At 36.5% G+C, this 20263-nt stretch overlaps 1 protein-coding gene across 1 annotated transcript in view; it reads left to right on the forward strand.

Moving 5' to 3' along the window:
• Positions 1 to 268: 268 nt before the first annotated feature.
• LOC129216601 (uncharacterized) overlaps positions 269 to 20263 on the forward strand; it is a 41677-nt gene continuing 21682 nt past the window's right edge. The window contains exon 1 of the mRNA XM_054850816.1: positions 269 to 2799. Within this exon, the coding sequence (XP_054706791.1) occupies positions 269 to 2799 (2531 nt within the window). The remainder of the gene's footprint in view (positions 2800 to 20263) is intronic.

Below are 20263 nucleotides of genomic sequence, written 5' to 3' on the forward strand. Positions count from 1 at the left end.
GAAAAATTCTAATTGCAAAGTCACATCTTTGTTGACTGAAGCAAAAGTAGATTGTACATTTTGTAAAGGTAATCATGCATTGGTGAAATGTTTTAAATTTAAAAATGTGCCTGTTCAGAAAAGAATTAATTTTGTCAAGTTTAATAATCTGTGTTTTTGTTGTCTTTCTTCCTCTCACCTGTTAAAATTCTGTAAATGTCCTCAAAAATGCAAAGAGTGCGGAAAATCGCATAATTCTATACTGCATATTGATAGGGGTGATAAAGGTATGAGTGCAGTGAATTCGGACAATAAACAAATCTCTAGTACCCTCTCTATTGAAGCTGAATCTTTTACTCCAGGAAAAATGTGCAATTCTGATGAAAGTAAAAATAACGCTAGGCTTTCCGGTGAACTTCCTAGCATCTACACAGGTACTACTTCTCTTCAAGTGGAAGAAAGAGTATCTAGAGGTGAAAATAAAGAAGTATTGCTATGTACAGTTCTTATCAAGGCTTTAGATTCTTCTGGGAGGTTTCAGTTATGTCGTGCCTTATTAGACCCTGGTAGTCAAGCTAATTTTATTACTGAAGATTGTGTTAATCGACTTGGATTAGGTAGAAAAAAGGCAAACATAGCGGTGTCATGCCTTGGCGCTACTGCCGCTCGTACTAATGGTCTTGTAGACTTGGAGTTTTCTCCGCATTTCGATTCTAAGCCAAAGCTTAAAAGTTCAGCATTTGTAATGAATAAAATTGTGGGAAATCTACCGCACACATCAATTGATGTTAGAATTCAAGAAGCCTTCAAGGATCTAGTACTCGCAGACCCCTCTTTTCATAAGTCAGCTCGAATCGACATTTTGCTTGGTATAGATATTTTTCTTCAAGTGTTAAAAGGTGAAATTAGCAACAGAGGTGATGGTTATCCCTCAGCAGTTCGTTCTTCTTTTGGCTGGATCATTTCAGGATCTGTCAATTTATTTAGGGATAATGTTCCACTTGTGTTAAATAATATAGATATTGATACTAATGAACTTATTTCTAAGTTTTGGGAGTTGGACTCGGTGCCATCTGTTAGTTTTCTATCAAGTGCTGAGAAGGCTTGTGAGGAACATTTCAAAAATACTCATTCTAGGGCTGAAGATGGAAAATACATAGTAAAATTGCCTTTCCACACCTCTCCAACAGAATTAGGTGAATCTAGACAGCATGCTTTACGCAGGTTGAATGCAGTTGAACGTTCCTTAAGCTCAAACCCGGCAAAATATAAACAGTACCAGGATTTTATGAAGGAATATCTTGAACTGAAACACATGGAACCAGTTCCCGAAACTGATTATGCAAAGAGTGAAGCATATTACATTCCTCATTTTCCAGTTTTGAGAGAGTCTAGTACAACAACGAAATTGAGGGTGGTGTTTGATGCATCGTCCAAATCATCATCAGGATACTCCCTAAATGATCTATTGATGGTGGGCCCACGCTTGCAGTTGGAATTGTATCCCATTCTACTTCGATTCAGAACATTTCCAGTTGCAGTCTGTGCCGATGTGGAGAAAATGTTTCGACAAATAAGGGTACATCCTGAAGACGTAGATTGGCAGAGAATTTTGTGGAGAAGTAATTTAGAAGAACCGGTAAAAGAATACAGATTGCTCACGGTAACGTATGGAACTGCAAGTGCGCCATTTCTCTCCACGAGAACAATACATCAGCTTGCCTTAGACGAGAAGGACAGCTATCCCCTTGCTTCAAACGCTACATTGAATCATTTTTACGTTGATGACCTTTTAAGTGGTGCGTCATCGGAAGAAGAAGCATCTGAGCTTGTGAAGCAGTTAAAGACTATGATGGCAAAGGGAGGATTTAATCTTCGTAAGTGGAAATCTAATAATACCAACATGATTAAAGAATTCCTAGATGAAGAAGAGGCTGCAAACTTAGAAACTGAAGTTAAGGTTCTTGGTATCCAGTGGTGTCCAAAAGCTGATTATTTTAGTTTTAGCATTGAGTCTGTGAAACAAAAGCTAGAATACTCCAAGAGGGAAATATTGTCTGAGATTTCCCGTGTATTTGATCCTTTGGGATTGCTTTCTCCTTGTGTAGTGTTTATGAAAGTGTTACTTCAAGAATTGTGGAAGTATAAGCTTTCTTGGGATCAAATCATTCCCGAAGAATTAAATAGGAATTGGATATCATTTTGTGAAGAACTGCATCTCCTTGAACAAATGAAAATTCCAAGATTAGTTCTAACTTCTTCGCATGCAGATATAAAGTTGCACGCATTTTGTGATGCTTCAGAAAAAGCGTACTGTGCAGCAATTTATGTGAGATGTTTATTACCGAATTCGGATTTTCGTGTGTCTTTGCTTACTGCGAAAACAAGAGTTGCACCCTTGAAAACTCAGTCTCTGCCTCGTTTGGAACTGTGCTCAGCATTGTTGCTAGCTGATTTGTTAGCTGCTGTTTTGAAAAATATTCAAGCTCCAGTTCAGAATACTGTAGCATGGACTGATTCCAAAATAACTCTCGCATGGCTTGCAACTGAACCATATAAATGGCAAGCATTTGTTGCAAACAGAGTGTCTAAAATTCAGACAACCATCCCATCAGTCAAGTGGTTTCACGTCCGTGGAACTGAAAATCCATCGGATCTAGGAACCAGAGGTTTACTTCCGTCTCAATTAATCAGCAATGACATGTGGTTACGAGGTCCAAACTGGTTAAGTCAACCTATGAGTAGTTTTATACCATTAGACGTTACAGAGACATATTCTCTTCCTGAATGTGCTGTAGAAGAGAAGCAAAAAATCATTGCGTGCGCATCTAAATTAAAATTTGTTCCTGAATTCGTGGCAAAAATATCTTCGTTTACAAAATTGATACGTGTTTGTGCATGGGTTTTGAGATATTTGAACAATAGCTGTTCCAGTCGTACCAAAATCTCTGGTTGTTTCACATCCAAAGAACTTCATAACTCAGTGCTTTGTGTGGTGCGAACAATTCAAGAAAATGAGTTCACGTCCGAGAGAAAATTGCTAACTAAAGGAATGCCATTACCGCGTAATAGTAAATTGCTTCCTCTAAATGTGTTTCTTGACTCTGACGGCATTCTTCGTGTAGGAGGCAGACTTTCCAAACATCAATCCTTATCGTACGATCAAAAGCATCCCATGCTGTTACCGAAAAATCACAGCTTTACAGAGAAGGTCATAGATTACTATCACACAACTTATATCCATGCTGGACCGCAGCAAACGTTGTCTTTAATAAGACAAAAATTCTGGTTTGTTGATGGTAGATCAGTTGTTAGAAAACAACTTAAGAAATGCTTGAAGTGCTTCAAGTTGAGTTTGAAATCGGCTCCTCAAGTGATGGGAGATCTTCTGGCGTCAAGGATTGAGCAAACTCGTCCTTTTGAAATTGTTGGAATTGATTTTGCTGGACCCTTTTACACAAAATGTGCTCATAAAAGATCAGTTACCAAGTTTAAGTCTTACATTTGTCTTTTCATTTGTTCAGCAACCAAGGCAGTACACCTAGAACTTGTCTCAGAATTATCGACTGCTGCATTTCTAGCAACATTGCGCAGATTTATATCCAGAAGAGGATGTCCAAGTAAAATACTATCAGATAATGGATCGAATTTCCAGGGAACTTCAAGAGTTCTTAAAAGGTTATACCAATTGTGCCGTGAAGCAGAAGTGCAAGATTTCAGTTCAATGAAAGGAATAGAATGGTCCTTCATTCCTCCATATGCACCTCATTTCGGAGGACTGTGGGAAGCTGCTATTAAAAGTACTAAACAATTGCTAGTGAAAGTGTCCGGTTCTGCGCTTCTCAACTTTGAGGAGTTTTACACGCTCCTTCTTCAAATAGAAGCCTGTCTCAACTCCAGACCTCTTACCGCATTATCATCCGACCCATCAGACCTCAGTGCCCTGACTCCAGTTCATTTTCTTGTTGGGGGTCCCATTCACCAATTTCCTGAGCCAAGTACTTCATCTAGAGCTCCTTCTCTCTCTGAGAGATGGAAGCTCATTCAGAGACTTCGCCTGGATTTCTGGAACCGCTGGTCAAGAGATTATCTTCATACTCTTCAACCTCGCTCCAAGTGGTGGAAGGAGCAGCCAAATTTGAAGGTTGGGGACATTGTTCTAGTTCACAGAGAAAATGCCGCGCCACTAGAGTGGACTCTTGGTCGGATTGTTGAACTTTTTCCCGGAACTGATGGAAGCGTCCGAGTAGTGACTGTGTATACTAAATACGGACATTTTAAAAGAGGCATAAATAAGGTTTATTTACTTCCAATTTCAACTTAACTATTTATTTATTTAAATTCTTTGTTGTAGTTTGTAATTTAGTTGTTGCCATTTATTATTTCTAAAAAAAATAAATTATTATTCCATAAAAAATATATGTTGAAACCTAATGAGATTTCAAGGGGAGCGGTATGTTTGGTACTTCCTCCAGAAAATGTTACCTCGTGAAAAGTTTAATTTTTTAATTGTTTTCTATGGCAACAGTTTTGATAATTGTTGTGTTCTTTCTTCTTGCAAAAGTGTTGTTGCATCTATGAAGTAGTGGCTTCATGCGTTGTTTATTTTGAAGTAGTGGCTTCATATGTATAATTAGAAGTTAATTAGGAGTAGTGGCTCCGACTAATAAAGTGTGTTGGTTTAACTTTATACAGTCCACATTGTGTTTTGTAAGTTTGTTCATTTCGAACCAGAACGTAACAATCACTATACCTGAAAATTTCGTTTTTAGACGATTCCGTGGAGCCACAGCTTCCTGCCTAAACTAGCCTGAAATTGACTTCAGTTTCAAAAACACAGTTCGTGAAGGCACACTGAACCTCCGCCCGCTCTTAGTCCCATCGTTATCAAACAATGCTTAAAATACGATTTTGGGACTTATATTTCTAAAGAATTCCGGAGGAGAACTTCCAGGCTTATGTAACTTTTCACGGCGCTAGGGCATATCCATCAATCGTCAAGGTTAGGTGGACAAAAGTCTATAGTTATATATTTCAGATATTAATGTTGAAAAATGTCCGAAAGATCCGTAGAAGCTTCCCAGTTTTGTTAACGTCACCAAAGATAATATAAAATTGCGATTTTAGAAGTATCCGCTTAAGAGCCCCAAAATACTTCCTTCCCAAAAATAGCGTATAATGGATTTCAGTTCCGAAAAATATTTTGGTTCGGAATATTTTCACGTTTCCCCTATTGTTTTCAAATCTAGCCAAAAACGGGTTTTTGAAAAAATAGTGCCGAGGAATTACTGGAGGATAGCCGCCAGGTCCCCTACCGTCACCAAAGACGGCCTAAATTTGCGTTTTTAAAATTATATTTCAAAATTTTTCGACGGGAGACGATTGAATCTCCCCTTGCAACGTCAACAAAGGTAATTCAAACTTGCGAGTTTAAAATTTCAGTTTCGGAGATTTTTCGGGAAGAACGCCCATCCTTCCTAAGCTACGGTCTTAAATAATAGCTTCAAATTGATTTCAATTTTGAAAGAATTTTAGGAAAGAACTGCAACATTACTTTCACCTAAACTCTCGAAAAAAGTTCCTAAAATTGCGATATTTGGCGTCAATTTCGAAAATTTCTCCATGCACTTTGAATATACTTGACTCTTTTGTCCTTGCAACCAAACACAACTTAAGATTAACTAAAAGTATTTTTCATACGCCAATTTCGATAATTTTCTTGGAGCAATCCTCCTCCCCTGAACCCCTGACACCTCCCCCCGCGCTTCCCCTTCCTCCGTCCCTTCTCTGATGTCACCGAAGAAAGACTATAAAATGCAATACGAAAAGTAACAACGTATAAAAAGCACAAATTCGCAGATGGAAATCTGCGAATTTGTGCTTTTTAAACGTTGTTACTTTTCGTTTCTTTACAACAGCATAAAGGTATTTATTTATCTTACTATAAAATGCGTTTTCACATCTAGTAAATTTTTGTATCTATTACTTTCTTTAAAGATATAAAATGTACCTAAGGACTTTCTTACTATAAAAAATTTCTCCCTTTTTATAAGATCATTCTTCTGTCCCCCCCCCCTTTTTTTAAATTCGAACTTGGCACAGAAATTTAAAGAAAGATTTATACAGACGTTAAAGATTAGTCAAAATATGCAAATTACTCTTGAGGGGCGGCACATTAAGTTTGCACATGGGGGGCCGACACCCTAGGATCGGCCCTGCTACTACCCGGCGTTGCCCGGGTGTTTATTAATGCAACATACCACTCAGATAAATATTTGGATGGATTCTATCCACATGGTCGTACAAGAATTACATCAATCCGTTTTCCAGGTACAAACCCTCAAAGAACTCAAATAACTTGTAAATCACTCATTTACTTTACGACGTGCACGGTCCTCCTCGAAAATGAAAGTTATGTCATGTGACGCGTATTTAACAATCAGGCTTGAACAAAAAAAAAAAAAAAAAAAAAAACAGCAAAATTTTGCTGCAGATTACGGCAAAATAATCGAAAAGTAAACAACTTAAACACCCTGATTACAGGAAAAGCCTTAAAACAAAAGCCTAATTTTATTTCTTTATATTCGAGAAAAAAAAATGGCAACAGATGTTTCTTTTCAATGATTTTCTTCACGCTGTAAATTTTAATAAAAGCGTTCATCCGGAAAGTTGAGTTGAAGCACTGAATAATAATTTGAATGGAGGAAAGCCTTCGAAAAATATGGATTTTATTTTGAAATCTAAGAGTCATAATTAATAGTTTTTAATTGATATCTCCGCTAATTATTATCGGAGGATTATGTTAAATAGCCAAACATGAAGACGGGAAGATGACGAATCCATCGATACCTGGTTCGATGGTCAGTTCACTGTCGTTCGGGAGAAGAAGCTTGGACATAGATAGATAGATAGATAGATAGATACTCAGATTTTATATGTATAAGACTAGCTGCGTGCCCGGCGTTGCACGGGCTACCTAAAAAATGTAAGAGCAGTCCAGTTGATGCTTTTGTAGTACACTGACACTAGTTTCTAACGCGTTAAGGAATAAATAAATGCGCGTAAAGCAAGGTTTGCAAAACACCAGTAAAACATATTTTTGCCAAAACACCTCATCAACGTTAATAATCGTTATCAATGATACAAGTTATGAGTACATTTTCAGTCAGCACAAAAGGGGAAAATATATGCATTATCAACTATAATCTTTACTCACGTTAAACTGAATTACATCTGATAGACTATATCGGAAATATTTATGCACAATAACAATCCGCTTTTTACATAAAATAGTCTACTACCCGGCGTTGCCCGGGTGTTTATTAATGCAACATACCACTCAGATAAATATTTGGATGGATTCTATCCACATGGTCGTACAAGAATTACATCAATCCGTTTTCCAGGTACAAACCCTCAAAGAACTCAAATAACTTGTAAATCACTCATTTACTTTACGACGTGCACGGTCCTCCTCGAAAATGAAAGTTATGTCATGTGACGCGTATTTAACAATCAGGCTTGAACAAAAAAAAAAAAAAAAAACAGCAAAATTTTGCTGCAGATTACGGCAAAATAATCGAAAAGTAAACAACTTAAACACCCTGATTACAGGAAAAGCCTTAAAACAAAAGCCTAATTTTATTTCTTTATATTCGAGAAAAAGAAATGGCAACAGATCTTTCATCTCAATGATTTTCTTCACCCGCTATACATTTTAATAAAAGCATTGTTATGGAAAGTTGAGATGAAGCACTGAATAATAATTTGAATGGAGGAAAGCCTTCGAAAAATAGGGATTTGATTTTGAAATCTAAGAGTCATAATTAATAGTTTTTAATTGATATCTCCGCTAATTATTATCGGAGGATTATGTTAAATAGCCAAACATGAAGACCGGAGGATTACGAATCCATCGATACCTGGTTCGATGGTCAGTTCACTGTCGTTCGGGAGAAGAAGCTTGGACATAGATAGATAGATAGATAGATACTCAGATTTTATATGTATAAGATAGACAATATGGTTTCGTCCATAAGATGCAATGTTTAATTTTATAATATAACGCATAATTTCATTCAGAACCAAATTTCCAATATTTGTTTTTTATTAATTGGAAGCAGAAATCATGCCCTCCCCCCCCCCCAAAAAAAAGTTTTTCCAAAACATTTTATTCACATACGTTTTCAAACAGAAAACTTCTTTTTAAGCTCGTTTGAAATTGTTATTTAATGTATAAATTGCAATAAATGCCAACTCTTATTTATATTTATTAAAGGTTTGCAGTTACATTACTCAAATAATTTTGAAAATGCTTCATTTCGAAAAGTTGGAATAATTTATCACAAAAATTTTTCATACACGGAATTTACATTGATTTAACTAGATGAACGTCCACCTCAGCTTCTATTCATGTGATTTGTTTCAAAAATTATTTTTTCTTGAAAACAAAGTTTCATATTTTTTTTACTTTTAACCTAAAATATCTTTTCAAACACTTTTCTTCAGGAAGAAAAAACCCGCTTTTAGGTATAACTTGGATATAACCCCCCAAAAACTGCGCGCCAAATCTGGCACTCCCTACGGACCATTTAGGGTTGCTTTTTCTTATTTTGGTGTTGCCAATTTAGGTTTTTTCAGCTTTTAGGTTTTTGTTGTTTCCAAATTTAATATTTTCTTGTATTTTGTACCATTTTTTGAGTTTTTTTTTTTTTTTTTAAGTTTTGTGGCAACAAATTTTGGATTTCATATATGTTTTAGCGCCATTTCATTTATTCGCCATTTCTTTGTGAAGTGATCAAGCAGATTTCTGATTTACTGTATTTTGCTGCAAATCTGGTTGTATTTTCAAATTATATTTTTTTTCTCTTAATTATTTTTATCTTTTAGCTTTCAATATGCCTACTGTATGTAATGTTGTTGAAAAGTTTCAGGGAATTTTGAACCATAAAACAGGTATTTTGCTTGGCGAGAAAAAAAGTCGCCAAATTTCCGATTTAGGGGGGTATATCAAAGTAGTTCCCGCTTTTAAATTAACTCAAATCTTTTGAACTCAAATTTGAATACCTATTCTGTCTTTAAAAAATGAACTTATCTATTGTTTATACGTTAAAATTTGCCACAAAATCTTACAGATGTCGCTGGAGTCTGACCAAGTTTTTTTGTTTGATTGATTGGTTATAATTTGACAACTTTTATTGAAATGACTGAGCCTGATAAGACGCGTATCAAGTGAAGCCTTGGCTGTAGTAACAAAGGTTATTTAAATCATTTATGTGGAATTAGGTTAAGTAAAAGAGTAATTTTTCTGCATGGCCCTAGTATTCAGTCAATATTGTTAAGTCCGCTTTTTTTCATCGAATTGAAAAACTGATATTTATTCAAATTCACTCAGAACAAGATAAATAAAATGTGTAATCACAGTTTTATATCAGATATTTTTGATGTTACGCTGTTGCGAATGACGATTCCAAATGATGAATTACCCAAACAAAAAACTAGTATGTTGTGGCCATCACGAAACTTTCTTCTATATTTTTCCTTTTTCTGATCCCTCCCCATGCTTGACCAGGCGCGGATCCACGGGAGGGGAACTGGGGGAACGTTCCCCCTCCAAAATCCCAAGTGTACCTAAAAATTTTCAAAAGAGAGTACGGGAAAATAATTCCGTTTTTCAAAACTTGAACTATAAGAAAGGCGCCAGAAAAAGTAAGGAGATAATTTCAAAAGCGGATCAAAAAAGAGGAACTGCTGGAATGTCCCCCCCCCCACACACACACACTTTAGAACGTGAACTAAGGCACCAGGAAAAGCAATTAGGCAACAACAGAAACGGATCCATGGAGGGAACTGGGGGAACCTTCTCCTCCCCTCAAAACCCCCATATATACCTAAAAATTTTCACAATAGAGTAGAAAAAATCTTCTGTTTTATAGAACTTAAACTCGAGGAAAAGCTCCAGAAAATTCGATCAAACAATAGCAGAGGCGGATCCCTGGAAGGGAGCTGGGGGAACGTTCCCCTTCCTCTAAATCCTCATGTGTACTTAAAAATTTTCACAATGTATTACAGCGAAGTTCTCCAGTTATATAGAACTTTAGCTTGAAGAAAGGCGCAAGAAAAAGATAGGAGAGAATTGCAAAAGCAGATCTAAAGAGGAGAACTGGGGAATGTTCCCCTCTTCCCTGCATAAAAATAAATAAATAAATAAAGACAAACCTGTTTAAACTGTTTTTTGCATTTATTTGGTGAAGGATTGATCATTATATTTAAAGCTACTGCAATTCAGTGGCGCTATTAGAGGTGGAGGCTGGAGGGGGGGGGGACACAGGGCGACAGGATCCGTGATCCCCCAGAAGGCCGAGTAGAATGTTTTTGTAAAACATTTCCTATAATTAAAGAGAACAATAGAACGTACCTAGGAAACAGTCGCCTTTTTTAGTCGGTCTAAAAATAAGAAAGTCTTCATAATGTCGGAAGTCCGCTTCCTCTGCCAATACCTTTAAAGCGCGTCTCAAATCTTGTTTTCAGGACTTCAATTTTGAAAATTTTAAAGGGGAGAACTACCTAACACCTCGTATTCTAATAACTTCGAGAATCGTTTAAAATTGCTTTTTTGGAGCTTCAATTTTTAAAAATTGCCAAACCCCTGACGTTACCAAATATGGTCTACAGTCATTTTTTTAAGATGTCGATAACGAAAAATTTCCGGACAAGGGTCCGAATGCTCCTGTAGAAAATCTGAACATTAAAAAATTAAGGTTTTTGAAAAATTTAATGGGGAAAGTGTTTAAATCCTTTATCACAGAATATTGCTCAAAAACTTCGTTTTCTAGGACTTCAATTTCGAAACATTTTTTGGGAAAAGCCCCAGAACCGTACTGCTCGAAGTATTGTCAAAGTTAGTCTGTAACTGCGTTTTTGGAAATTCAATTTCAGAAAATTTAGCGGTGGGATTTTCGATTTAAATCTATTTTACAAAAAAAAACGGATGCAGCCCCCCAAAAAAATCCCATCTCTGACCCTATTGTCAATAAATATCGCCTATAATTGTGTTTTTAAAACTTTAATTTCCGCAGGCGGCCCCCAAACCTTTCTTTTTCGTAACATCACCAGAGGCCGTCTAAAACTGCGTCCTTAAGACTAGAATTTCAACTTTTTTTTTCAACAAAACCGCCCTATCAGATGGTGAAAATTTTAAAAGTGCACCCTCTATAAAACTTTTGTGGTTGAACCACTGGTGCAAATATTATTTCCTTTAAGCACATACAAATAGAAAAATGAACAAACTTTTTAAACTAATTATTTAAGAATTGTACTTTTAGAATTTGTAATGAATACATTTTTTCATAAGAGGCATTAAGAAGCAGTAGATACGTTGTAAAACTCAATATTTATGGTTATTTTTTAATGAGTAATTTCATATAACTCCCCCACCCCCATAAACATACTTGCTAGAAAAGTTCCCCTCCCAAATCCATAGTCTGGATCCGCCCCTGTTGACGAGGAAGCAATATTCCTAACAAAAACAAAATTACACATGCAAAAACTTGACGACCATCCCAATGTCTGAATTATTGTAAAAGCAAAGCAAAGAGCGAAAATTGAAAGTTATTTTAAAAGCCTTGCTTGAATTAATTACAAATATTTTATTTATTAACAAACATAAGATGGCAACAGTTAAAAATTTTAAATCATTGAGATAATATTTCCGAACATTTTCATGCAATTAAAATCACGAGAAATACGCAGACGACAATCTATTACGATTTATCTTTCTTATTGTTGCATTAATAAAGCTATTTTTATTCGCAAAAAAAAAAAAAAAAATCAACAGCTTTTGGAGCGACTGGAGTCAAAATTGAACCAAAGCCTGTTTACGTATGGATTCACATATATTCCAAATTTCAACCAGAACGTAGCAATACTTCTTGAGATAGGGCATTCACAATGGAAAAAAAAGAACGGGCGATTGCGCTACCCCCCTTTTTAGCTGTTGACACCAAAATAAAATCAGCTCTTATACCCACTAAGGGCTACTTGTCAAAAATTTTTTGTTTGATTCCGTTCGTTATTTCTTGAGATACAGCAGTCACAATTGACGACAAAAAAACGTTCTATAACTCAACCCCCGTTTGAGCTATTGGCACCAAAATTGAATCAACACCTACTCCTGTTAGGGGCAACATGTGGACCAAATTTTGTTTGATTCCGCCAGTTACTTCCTGAGGAATAGCAAGCACGCGTAACTCAAAAAACGTCCCATTGCTCCACCCCCCTTGGTGTAATTTGCGCCAAAAACCAATGGGCACAAGTTCACATAGGGGCACATATGTGTACCAAATTTCGTTCGATTTCATGCGGTAGTTTTTGCTGTAGAGCGGCCACAAAAAACTGGTCTCACACACACACACACAGACATTTTCCAAAAATAGCCGAAATGGACTCAGCACACCTCAAAACGTTCGAATCCGTCAAAATTCGAAATTCGAAAATTTGCACGAATCCAATACTTTCTTCTATATACGTATTAGATATAGAAGAAAGTAAAAATGAATGGTACCAGTTTATTATTATTGAATAAAAAATAAAATGGTTGTTATTCCATGGTGGGGGGGGGAGGTACTGTATAAGAAAACATAAAAGGTTAAACCGTATGAGTCAGTGTAAATAAGTTTCGTAAATAAAATCAACTTTGTTACATTGGAGTCAAGAATCAAAAATTTATATCTACTTAAAAGACACTTCGATATACATAAAAACCATTTTATTTTAGAATTGCACACACTGTCTAACCACGGATTGTATGGAAAGGCAAACATCCGGTTTACGCGCGGAAATCGAAGCATCTATTAGTTTTTAGGGATGTCAGATTTTGCAGATGTATGTTAGCCTCTAAATTAAGCAGAGTCTCATTCAAATCAGCGGAATTCGCGCGTAATTTTTTTATTTTCCCCCTCATTCAGATGGAGTTGCCTTAACTGGATGTTTGCCAATTCCATACAATCCGTTGTCAAACAGTACAAAAACAAATTTAACACAGCAAGTTAATGAAATCAAGGAGTACTAAGTTTTATAAAAGTCACTCGTAACAACACTTTTTAGAAAACTATAGACTACAAAACTCTTAATTTAGCAAACATTAGTTACACTTCATTTACACCAGGGGTGTCCACAAAGGGGGATTATGGCGCAAGTTGTGCCATCAAATTTTTTGGGGGGATTTTAATTTTTTTTAAATTTATTTATTTAAATTCATTTATTGATTTATTTTTAAATCGAATTATTTACTTTATTTAATTTATTCTGTTCATATTTTATTTCATTTATTTATTAGTTGCTGTGTGTGTGTGTGTGTATGTTATCTGGTGTAGTACAGAACTTTCTAATAAAATAATAATAATAATTAAAAATAAATAAATAAATAAATTTTAAAATAAATAAATAAATTTAAAAAAATATATAAATAAATTAATAAAATATATTTTTTAAATAAATCAAATAAGAAAAGAAAGCTAAAAGTAAAAAATAAAAAGGAGAAAGAGGGTTGAGAAAAATGGGGAGGGGGGATTTGCGCCATTGAACTTGGGGGGGGGGGATGGGCACCCCTGATTTACACTAAGTGATGAAACTCATTCCTAAATACAGCGGCCTGGCATTATCTTGTGTTATACGTATCCTCCACGACAAAAAGAAATTCTCTTCGATAATTCTCCAGTCAGAAATACCAACACGAATAATGCCCATTCTGCAAGTTCCTTCTCTTATATCTTACTTCACGTGCGTCGGAGAGCTGCGCATTTCACATTTTTAACATAACTCAGTAATGTACGTCTACTCTAAAATTTGCATAAATTTCTGAACACTCCTTCTTGGTGTTGCATTTTCAATGTCAATCAGTGTAATAATAAGACATTACCTTTTTTAATTAAAATTATTAGGGTGAAGAAAATTGTTGTTTTTTTTTACTTATTTATTTATTTATTTATTTATTTATTTATTTTTGAATTTAATGTTGCACTAGAATTTTCAGTTGCAAACGAAAAAATATTGAGAATATAGTGTTCAGACTTTTTGTTGTAACTCTGACTTCTTGTATGTGCAGGGTCTTCTTTACCAATTGAACCATGAAACCTGGCTTAGGGGCAGGCTTAGGGATATCCTAACTCTGGGGTCCCTTATAAGTTATTGAACAATATTTTCATAGAAATGTCTGTTTGTTCAATGAATTCAGCGACATTATCAAATAAATAAATAAAATAAAATAAACTTGTACTCCGGACTTAAACCCTGTGAAATAATTTTCATGTACGGTGACTGCCCCTAATATGTCCAAAGATCGCTTAAAATTGGTTTTTTGGAACTTTGATTTCAAAAAATTCCAGGGCAAAGTTCCATTCCTCATCCCTTCCCTAACGCCATTGATAGTGACCTACAATTGCGTTTTTAGGATTTTAATATCGAAAAGTTTCCGGGGAGAGTCCCCGAATTTTTCCTTGCTATTATCCAAAGTCATCTAAGATTGCGTTTTTAGAGCAATTTCAACAAATTTCCGGGGGAGAGTTCTGAAAACCTTCTCCTCTTACCATTTTTACTTTCTTCTATATCTAATATATAGAAGAAAGTATTGGATTCGTGCAAATTTTCGAATTTCGAATTTTGACGGATTCGAACGTTTTGAGTTGTGCTCAGTCCATTTCGATTATTTTTGGAAAATGTCTGTCTGTGTGTATGTGTGTGTGTATGTGTGTATGTATGTGTGTCACGTCTGTGTGTGACCATGTTTTTTGTGGCCGCTCTACAACAAAAACTACCGCATGAAATCGAACGAAATTTAGTACACGTATGTGCCACTATGTGAACTTGTGCCCATTAGTTTTTGGCGCGAATTCCTCCAAGGGGGGTGGAGCAATGGGACGTTTTTTGAGTTACGCGTGCTTGCTATTCCTCAGGAAGTAACTGGCGGAATCAAACAAAATTTGGACCATATGTTGCCATTAACAGGAACAGGTGCTGATTCAATTTTGGTGGCAATAACTCAAACGGGGGTTGAGCTATAGAACGTTTTTTGTCGTCAATTGTGACTGCTGTATCTCAAGAAATAATGAACGGAATGAAAGAAAAATTTATCGGCAAGTAGACCTTAGTGGGTATAAGAGCTGATTTTATTTTGGTGTCAAAAACTGAAAAGGGGGTGGCGCAATCGAATGTTCTTTTTTTTTTCATTGTGAGTGCCCTATCTCAAGAAGTAATGCTACGTTCTGGATGAAATTTGGAATAAATGTGAATCTATTTGTAAATAGGCGTTGTTTCAATTTTGGCGCCAATCGCTCCATGGGGGTCTGATTTTTTTTTTTTTTTTTTTTTTTGTGTTAATAAAAATAGCTTTATAAATGCAACAATAAGAAAGATAAATTACAATATTCTCGTCTGCTTATTTCACGTGATTTTAATTTTCGGGAGATAATCGGAAATGTTATCGCAATGATTTAAAATTAATAACTGTTGCCATTTTATGTTTGTTAACAAATAAAACATCTAATTAATTCAAGCAAGGCTTTTAAAATAACTTTCAAGTCGTTCTTTGCTTTGCTTTTGCGGGAATTCAGGAATTCGGACGGTCGTCAAGTTTTTTTTTTTTTTTTTTTTTTTTGCTGGGAATATTGCATTCTTTTCAAGCATAGGGATTGATCAGAATTCACAAGAAAGATATAGAAGAAAGTTTCGTGATGGCCACAACATACTAGTTTTTGCTTTGTCTGCTAGTTATTTATGCTATGATATGCTTTTTTATGCTAGCAAGCATCACATGCTATTCAGCTAGCATACACAGTAATAGCATGGCAAGGTATCTACAAGCATCATATGCTTATTTGCTGTTCAAGCTTGTTCAAAAGCATGTAGTGCTACGTAGCTTAATATGCTATTTTAAGCCTTTTTATGCTAGCAAGTATCACATGCTATTCAGGTAGCATACGCAGAAATAGCATAGCAAGCTGTCTACAGACATCATATGCTTATTTGCTGTTCGAGCTTGTTCAAAAGCATGTAGTGCTACGTAGCTTAATAAGCTATTTTAAGCTTTTTTATGCTAGCTAGCATCAATTGTTATCCAGCTAGCTTACAGGGTAACAGCATGGCAAGCTATCTACAAAAGCATCTTATGCTTAGTTACCCTTCAAGCTTTTTTGAAAACATGTAGTGGTAGGTACCTTAATAAGCTATTATACACTATTTTATGCTTGCTAGCATCAGTTGCTATGCAGCTAGCTTGCACAGGAACGGCATGGTAAGATATGTATAAGCATCTTAGGCTTATTTGCTGTTCAAACTTGTTCGAACGCATGTTGAGGTAGGCATATCATAATCAGCTGTTAGTAATTTGACCGCAGCCAGCATTTTTAACTAACTAGCATGTTGTGCCCAGAAAATATTTTTTTTTGTTTGCAAACACAAAATGGCAACAGTTAAAATGTTTAAATCATTTTCCAACTATTAAAATCACGCGAAATGCGTAGACGACAGTCTATTATGCTTTATCTCTCTTATTGTTTCATTTTAATAAAACTATTTTTATTCGCAAAAAGAAGAAAAAATCAGCCCCCCTCCCCCCTCCCCCCCCTGGAGCGATTGGCGCCAAAATTGAACCAACGCCTGTGAACTTATAAGTTCACATAAATTTCAAATTTCATCCAGAACGAAGCATTACTTCTTGAGAAATAGCACTCGCAAATGAAAACGAGAGAACGTTCGATTTCACCACACCCTTTTCAACTATTGACGTGAAAATAGAATCAGCTCTTATACTTCTAAGGGCTACTTGTCGATAAATTTTTCTCTTTAAAAAAAACTTGTTTGATTCCGTTCATTATTTCGTGAGATATAGCAGTCACAATAGTCGACCAAAAATGTTCTATAGCTCAACCCCTTTTGAGTTATTGACACCAAATTTGAATCAGCAACTGAACATGATAGGGGCAACATGTGGACCAAATTTTATTTGATTCCGTCTGTCACTTCCTGGGGAACAGCAGGCATGCGTAACTCAAAAAATGTCCCATTGCTCCACCCCCCTTGGAGGAATTCGCGCCAAAAACCACTGGGCACAAGTTCACATAGGGGCCCATACGTGTACTAAATTTCGTTTGATTTCATGTGGTAGTTTTTGCTGTAGAGCGGCTACAAAAAACAGAGTACACACACAGACACACGGACATTTTCCAAAAATTGTCGAAATGGACTCAGCACACACCTTAAAACGTTTGAATCCGTCAAAATTCGAAAATTTGCACAAATCCAATACTTTCTGCTACATATTCAGGACTCTACTCATTGGCGTTATTTTTTCTAGAAACAGCTCCTGTCCCCCCAGGCCTGCCCCTCCTCCTGAGCGGTTACGTGTGTATAGTTGGTAGTAGGCGTGTGTGTGTAGGCACGCGTGCGTGCATATGTATAGGCTTGTTTGTATGCGTAATCTGTGTGTATGCACTTAGGCGTGTGTGTATGTTTTTAACGATGCATGTGTGTATGTAGGACATGAATGCCTCCGACCAGGAGAAGTGGACACGGCAGTGCTCAGGACCAGAGGAGCCGGTAGGCGCCGGTGCTGCCAAGCTGAAAAAGGAACCACAACGCCAAGGACCGTCAAATGAGAACAATAAGCAATCGTGAATGCTCAAAAGAGGTTCACAGATTTGAGGGCGCAAAAAGAAACAAAAGCGCACAAGTTCTAGGGCACGAAAAAAGAAAAAAAAAGCGAGCGCTTATACGTTCGAGTGCATAAACAAACTAAAATGAGGGAAAAAAAAGGTTCAAGGTGCAAAAGAAAAAAAAATTAGATGACGCTCAGAGTCCAAGGAAAAAAAATGAAGGCACTAGTTCCGAGAGTAAAAAAAAAACAAAGGCGCACAGGTTCAAAAGCGCAAAAAAAAAAAAAAAAAAAAAAAAAAAAAAAAAAAAACGCAGGAATAAGGTTAAGGAGGGGCCTTGGTGGCCGTGTGGTTTTGCCAATTACTTTTTTGTAAGTAGAGAGGCGCGGGTTCGATTCCCGCCTGTAGCCCTGGGTGTTCCTTCATCCCAACGTAATGTACATCTTTCATGTGTATTGTGCTGGAAATAAAATATGGAGAAATGTTGTGGATTATTAGAGGTACTTTCTTTCTTTCTTTCTTTCAAATGTTTTTTGATGCTTCTGCTTTGCTACTTCGGCTTTGCCTCCAATAATCCACTGTTGTATAAACAATTAAACCAAAGATAACCCAACAAAAAGAAAGCTAAAACCGACCACATAGACCAAGGAACCTGCAAACAGCGCGAACACGACGAAAAGCACAACACAGAGCTAAAGGAGAGAGGGGTACACCCAACGGCTTTCCTGAGCACCTCTCTCTGATTCTCGAAAGCCTGACATGATAGTAGAAAATGATCTGCAGAGTCCCTTACATTGCAAGAGGGGCACATTGGCGAATGAGACTTATTGATTTTGTAGAGGTTATCATAAGTCATTAGAATCCTTGTCCTAAGTTTTGAGAATAGCACATCCCAATACCTGCTTTTGGCGATTAATCTATTATCTTTCGTGATAGAGGAAAGATGGTCGAAGTTGGCAGCATATTTTGAGTTCTCCCAAGTTGAATTACACTCTTTCCAAATGTTTCTCTTAATAGTCTGAATATTATCACTGCACGAGACCCAATGAAGGATTAGGTTCAGGGAATGCCCAAGATTAGCCAATTCATCAGCTCTCTCGTTTTCAGTAATCCCAACATGAGCTGGTGTCCAGATGAGCCAGATGTCCGACACCGATCCGACTCTGTTTTCAATAGCTTTCCTTATCATAAGCGATATCCAGGGAGATTTAACATGAACTGCTACCAGTGAGTTAAGCACAGATAGACTATCCGATAGAATGATGTTCCTAACATTGTTTTTGCAGAGTCTAATGATGGCCAACCAAATGGCTAGGCCTTCAGCAGTAAACACAGAATTTATAGATGGGACTCTGCCCATAAGTTCTTCACCAGAATTAAAGTTTACAATCCCAATGGCGACTGAGTCACCTTTTTTGAAGCGTCGGTGGCAATTATGTTGCAGTTAGAAAAGAGATGATTCTTACATTCCAGAAATAGGCTTTTTATTGCGTCTGGAGGTAAATCTTTATTCTGAAAGGGAAGGTTATTGATATGAATTTTACATTTAATTCCTGCGCCAACCAGCTTATTCAAAGGAATGATTTGACTTGGGAAAACATTGAGATTTCTAAGAAGATTGGAGCATGAAATCGCCAGGGGGTGTTGATGTTTTCTAGCCGGACGGGATTCCATGGTGAAGGAGGCTAAAAATTTTCCAATGGGCGACTCCTCTTTCAAACTAATCTGACGGATGTAAAAGATATTCGCCAGCATATTGTGTCGCAATTGCAGTGGCATTTCACCAGCTTCCTTGAGTAAAATAGGTAAGGGAGTAAAAGAAGGTAGTCCTGTAGCGACCCCGGAGGTAGGAGTGGAAGACCGTATCAATGATTTTCCTACTGGATTTAGAAGAGGAAACAAAAACGTGATATCCATAGTCCAACCTGCTACGTACGCACATATTACCGATCCTAAGTAAGTGGGCAGACCTGGCTCCCCATTTCCTGGAAGAAATGAATTTGAAAACATTGATATACTTGGTGGTTTTTTGCGCTATATGTTTAAAATGATCATGAAATGTAAGATTTTTCGAAAAATTAAGACCCAAAATTTTTATTTTATCAGCCCATGGGATATCAATGGCGTCAATTTTAAAGTTGATACATGGTTTCAGTTTCTTGTTCGAAAAGTTTATAGCCTCGCAAATGTGAGGCTATACATGGTTCACATTTGCTTGGAACAATTTTCATCTGCCATGCATTGCACCAATTTTGGATGTGAAAAGGGGCATCCTGCAGTCGACTCATGACTAGGTCTAAGTCTGACCCGGAACAGTACAGAAAGATTTCATCGGCAAAGGTAATAAAATTAACATTAGTAGGGACACTGTCTTTCAAATCCTGGATATAAATTTGGAATAATAAAGGACTGAGAACAGCGCCCTGAGGGACACCTTTAAAGTGAGTTTTTTCCACAGAAAGAGCATCTCTCCATTTGACGTTGAACTTTCTGTCAGAAAGAAAATTATAGATCCATAAAGCTGCATTATTGCTAATTCCCATTCTCAACATCTTGAATATTAGTCCGTCGATCCAGACTAAGTCGTATGCTGCTTTTAAATCGAGGGCAATAGAAATGAAAAATTTTCTGAGGGA

This window comes from Uloborus diversus, chromosome 2 (assembly GCF_026930045.1).
Source record: "Uloborus diversus isolate 005 chromosome 2, Udiv.v.3.1, whole genome shotgun sequence".
NCBI classification, from domain to species: domain Eukaryota; kingdom Metazoa; phylum Arthropoda; class Arachnida; order Araneae; family Uloboridae; genus Uloborus; species Uloborus diversus.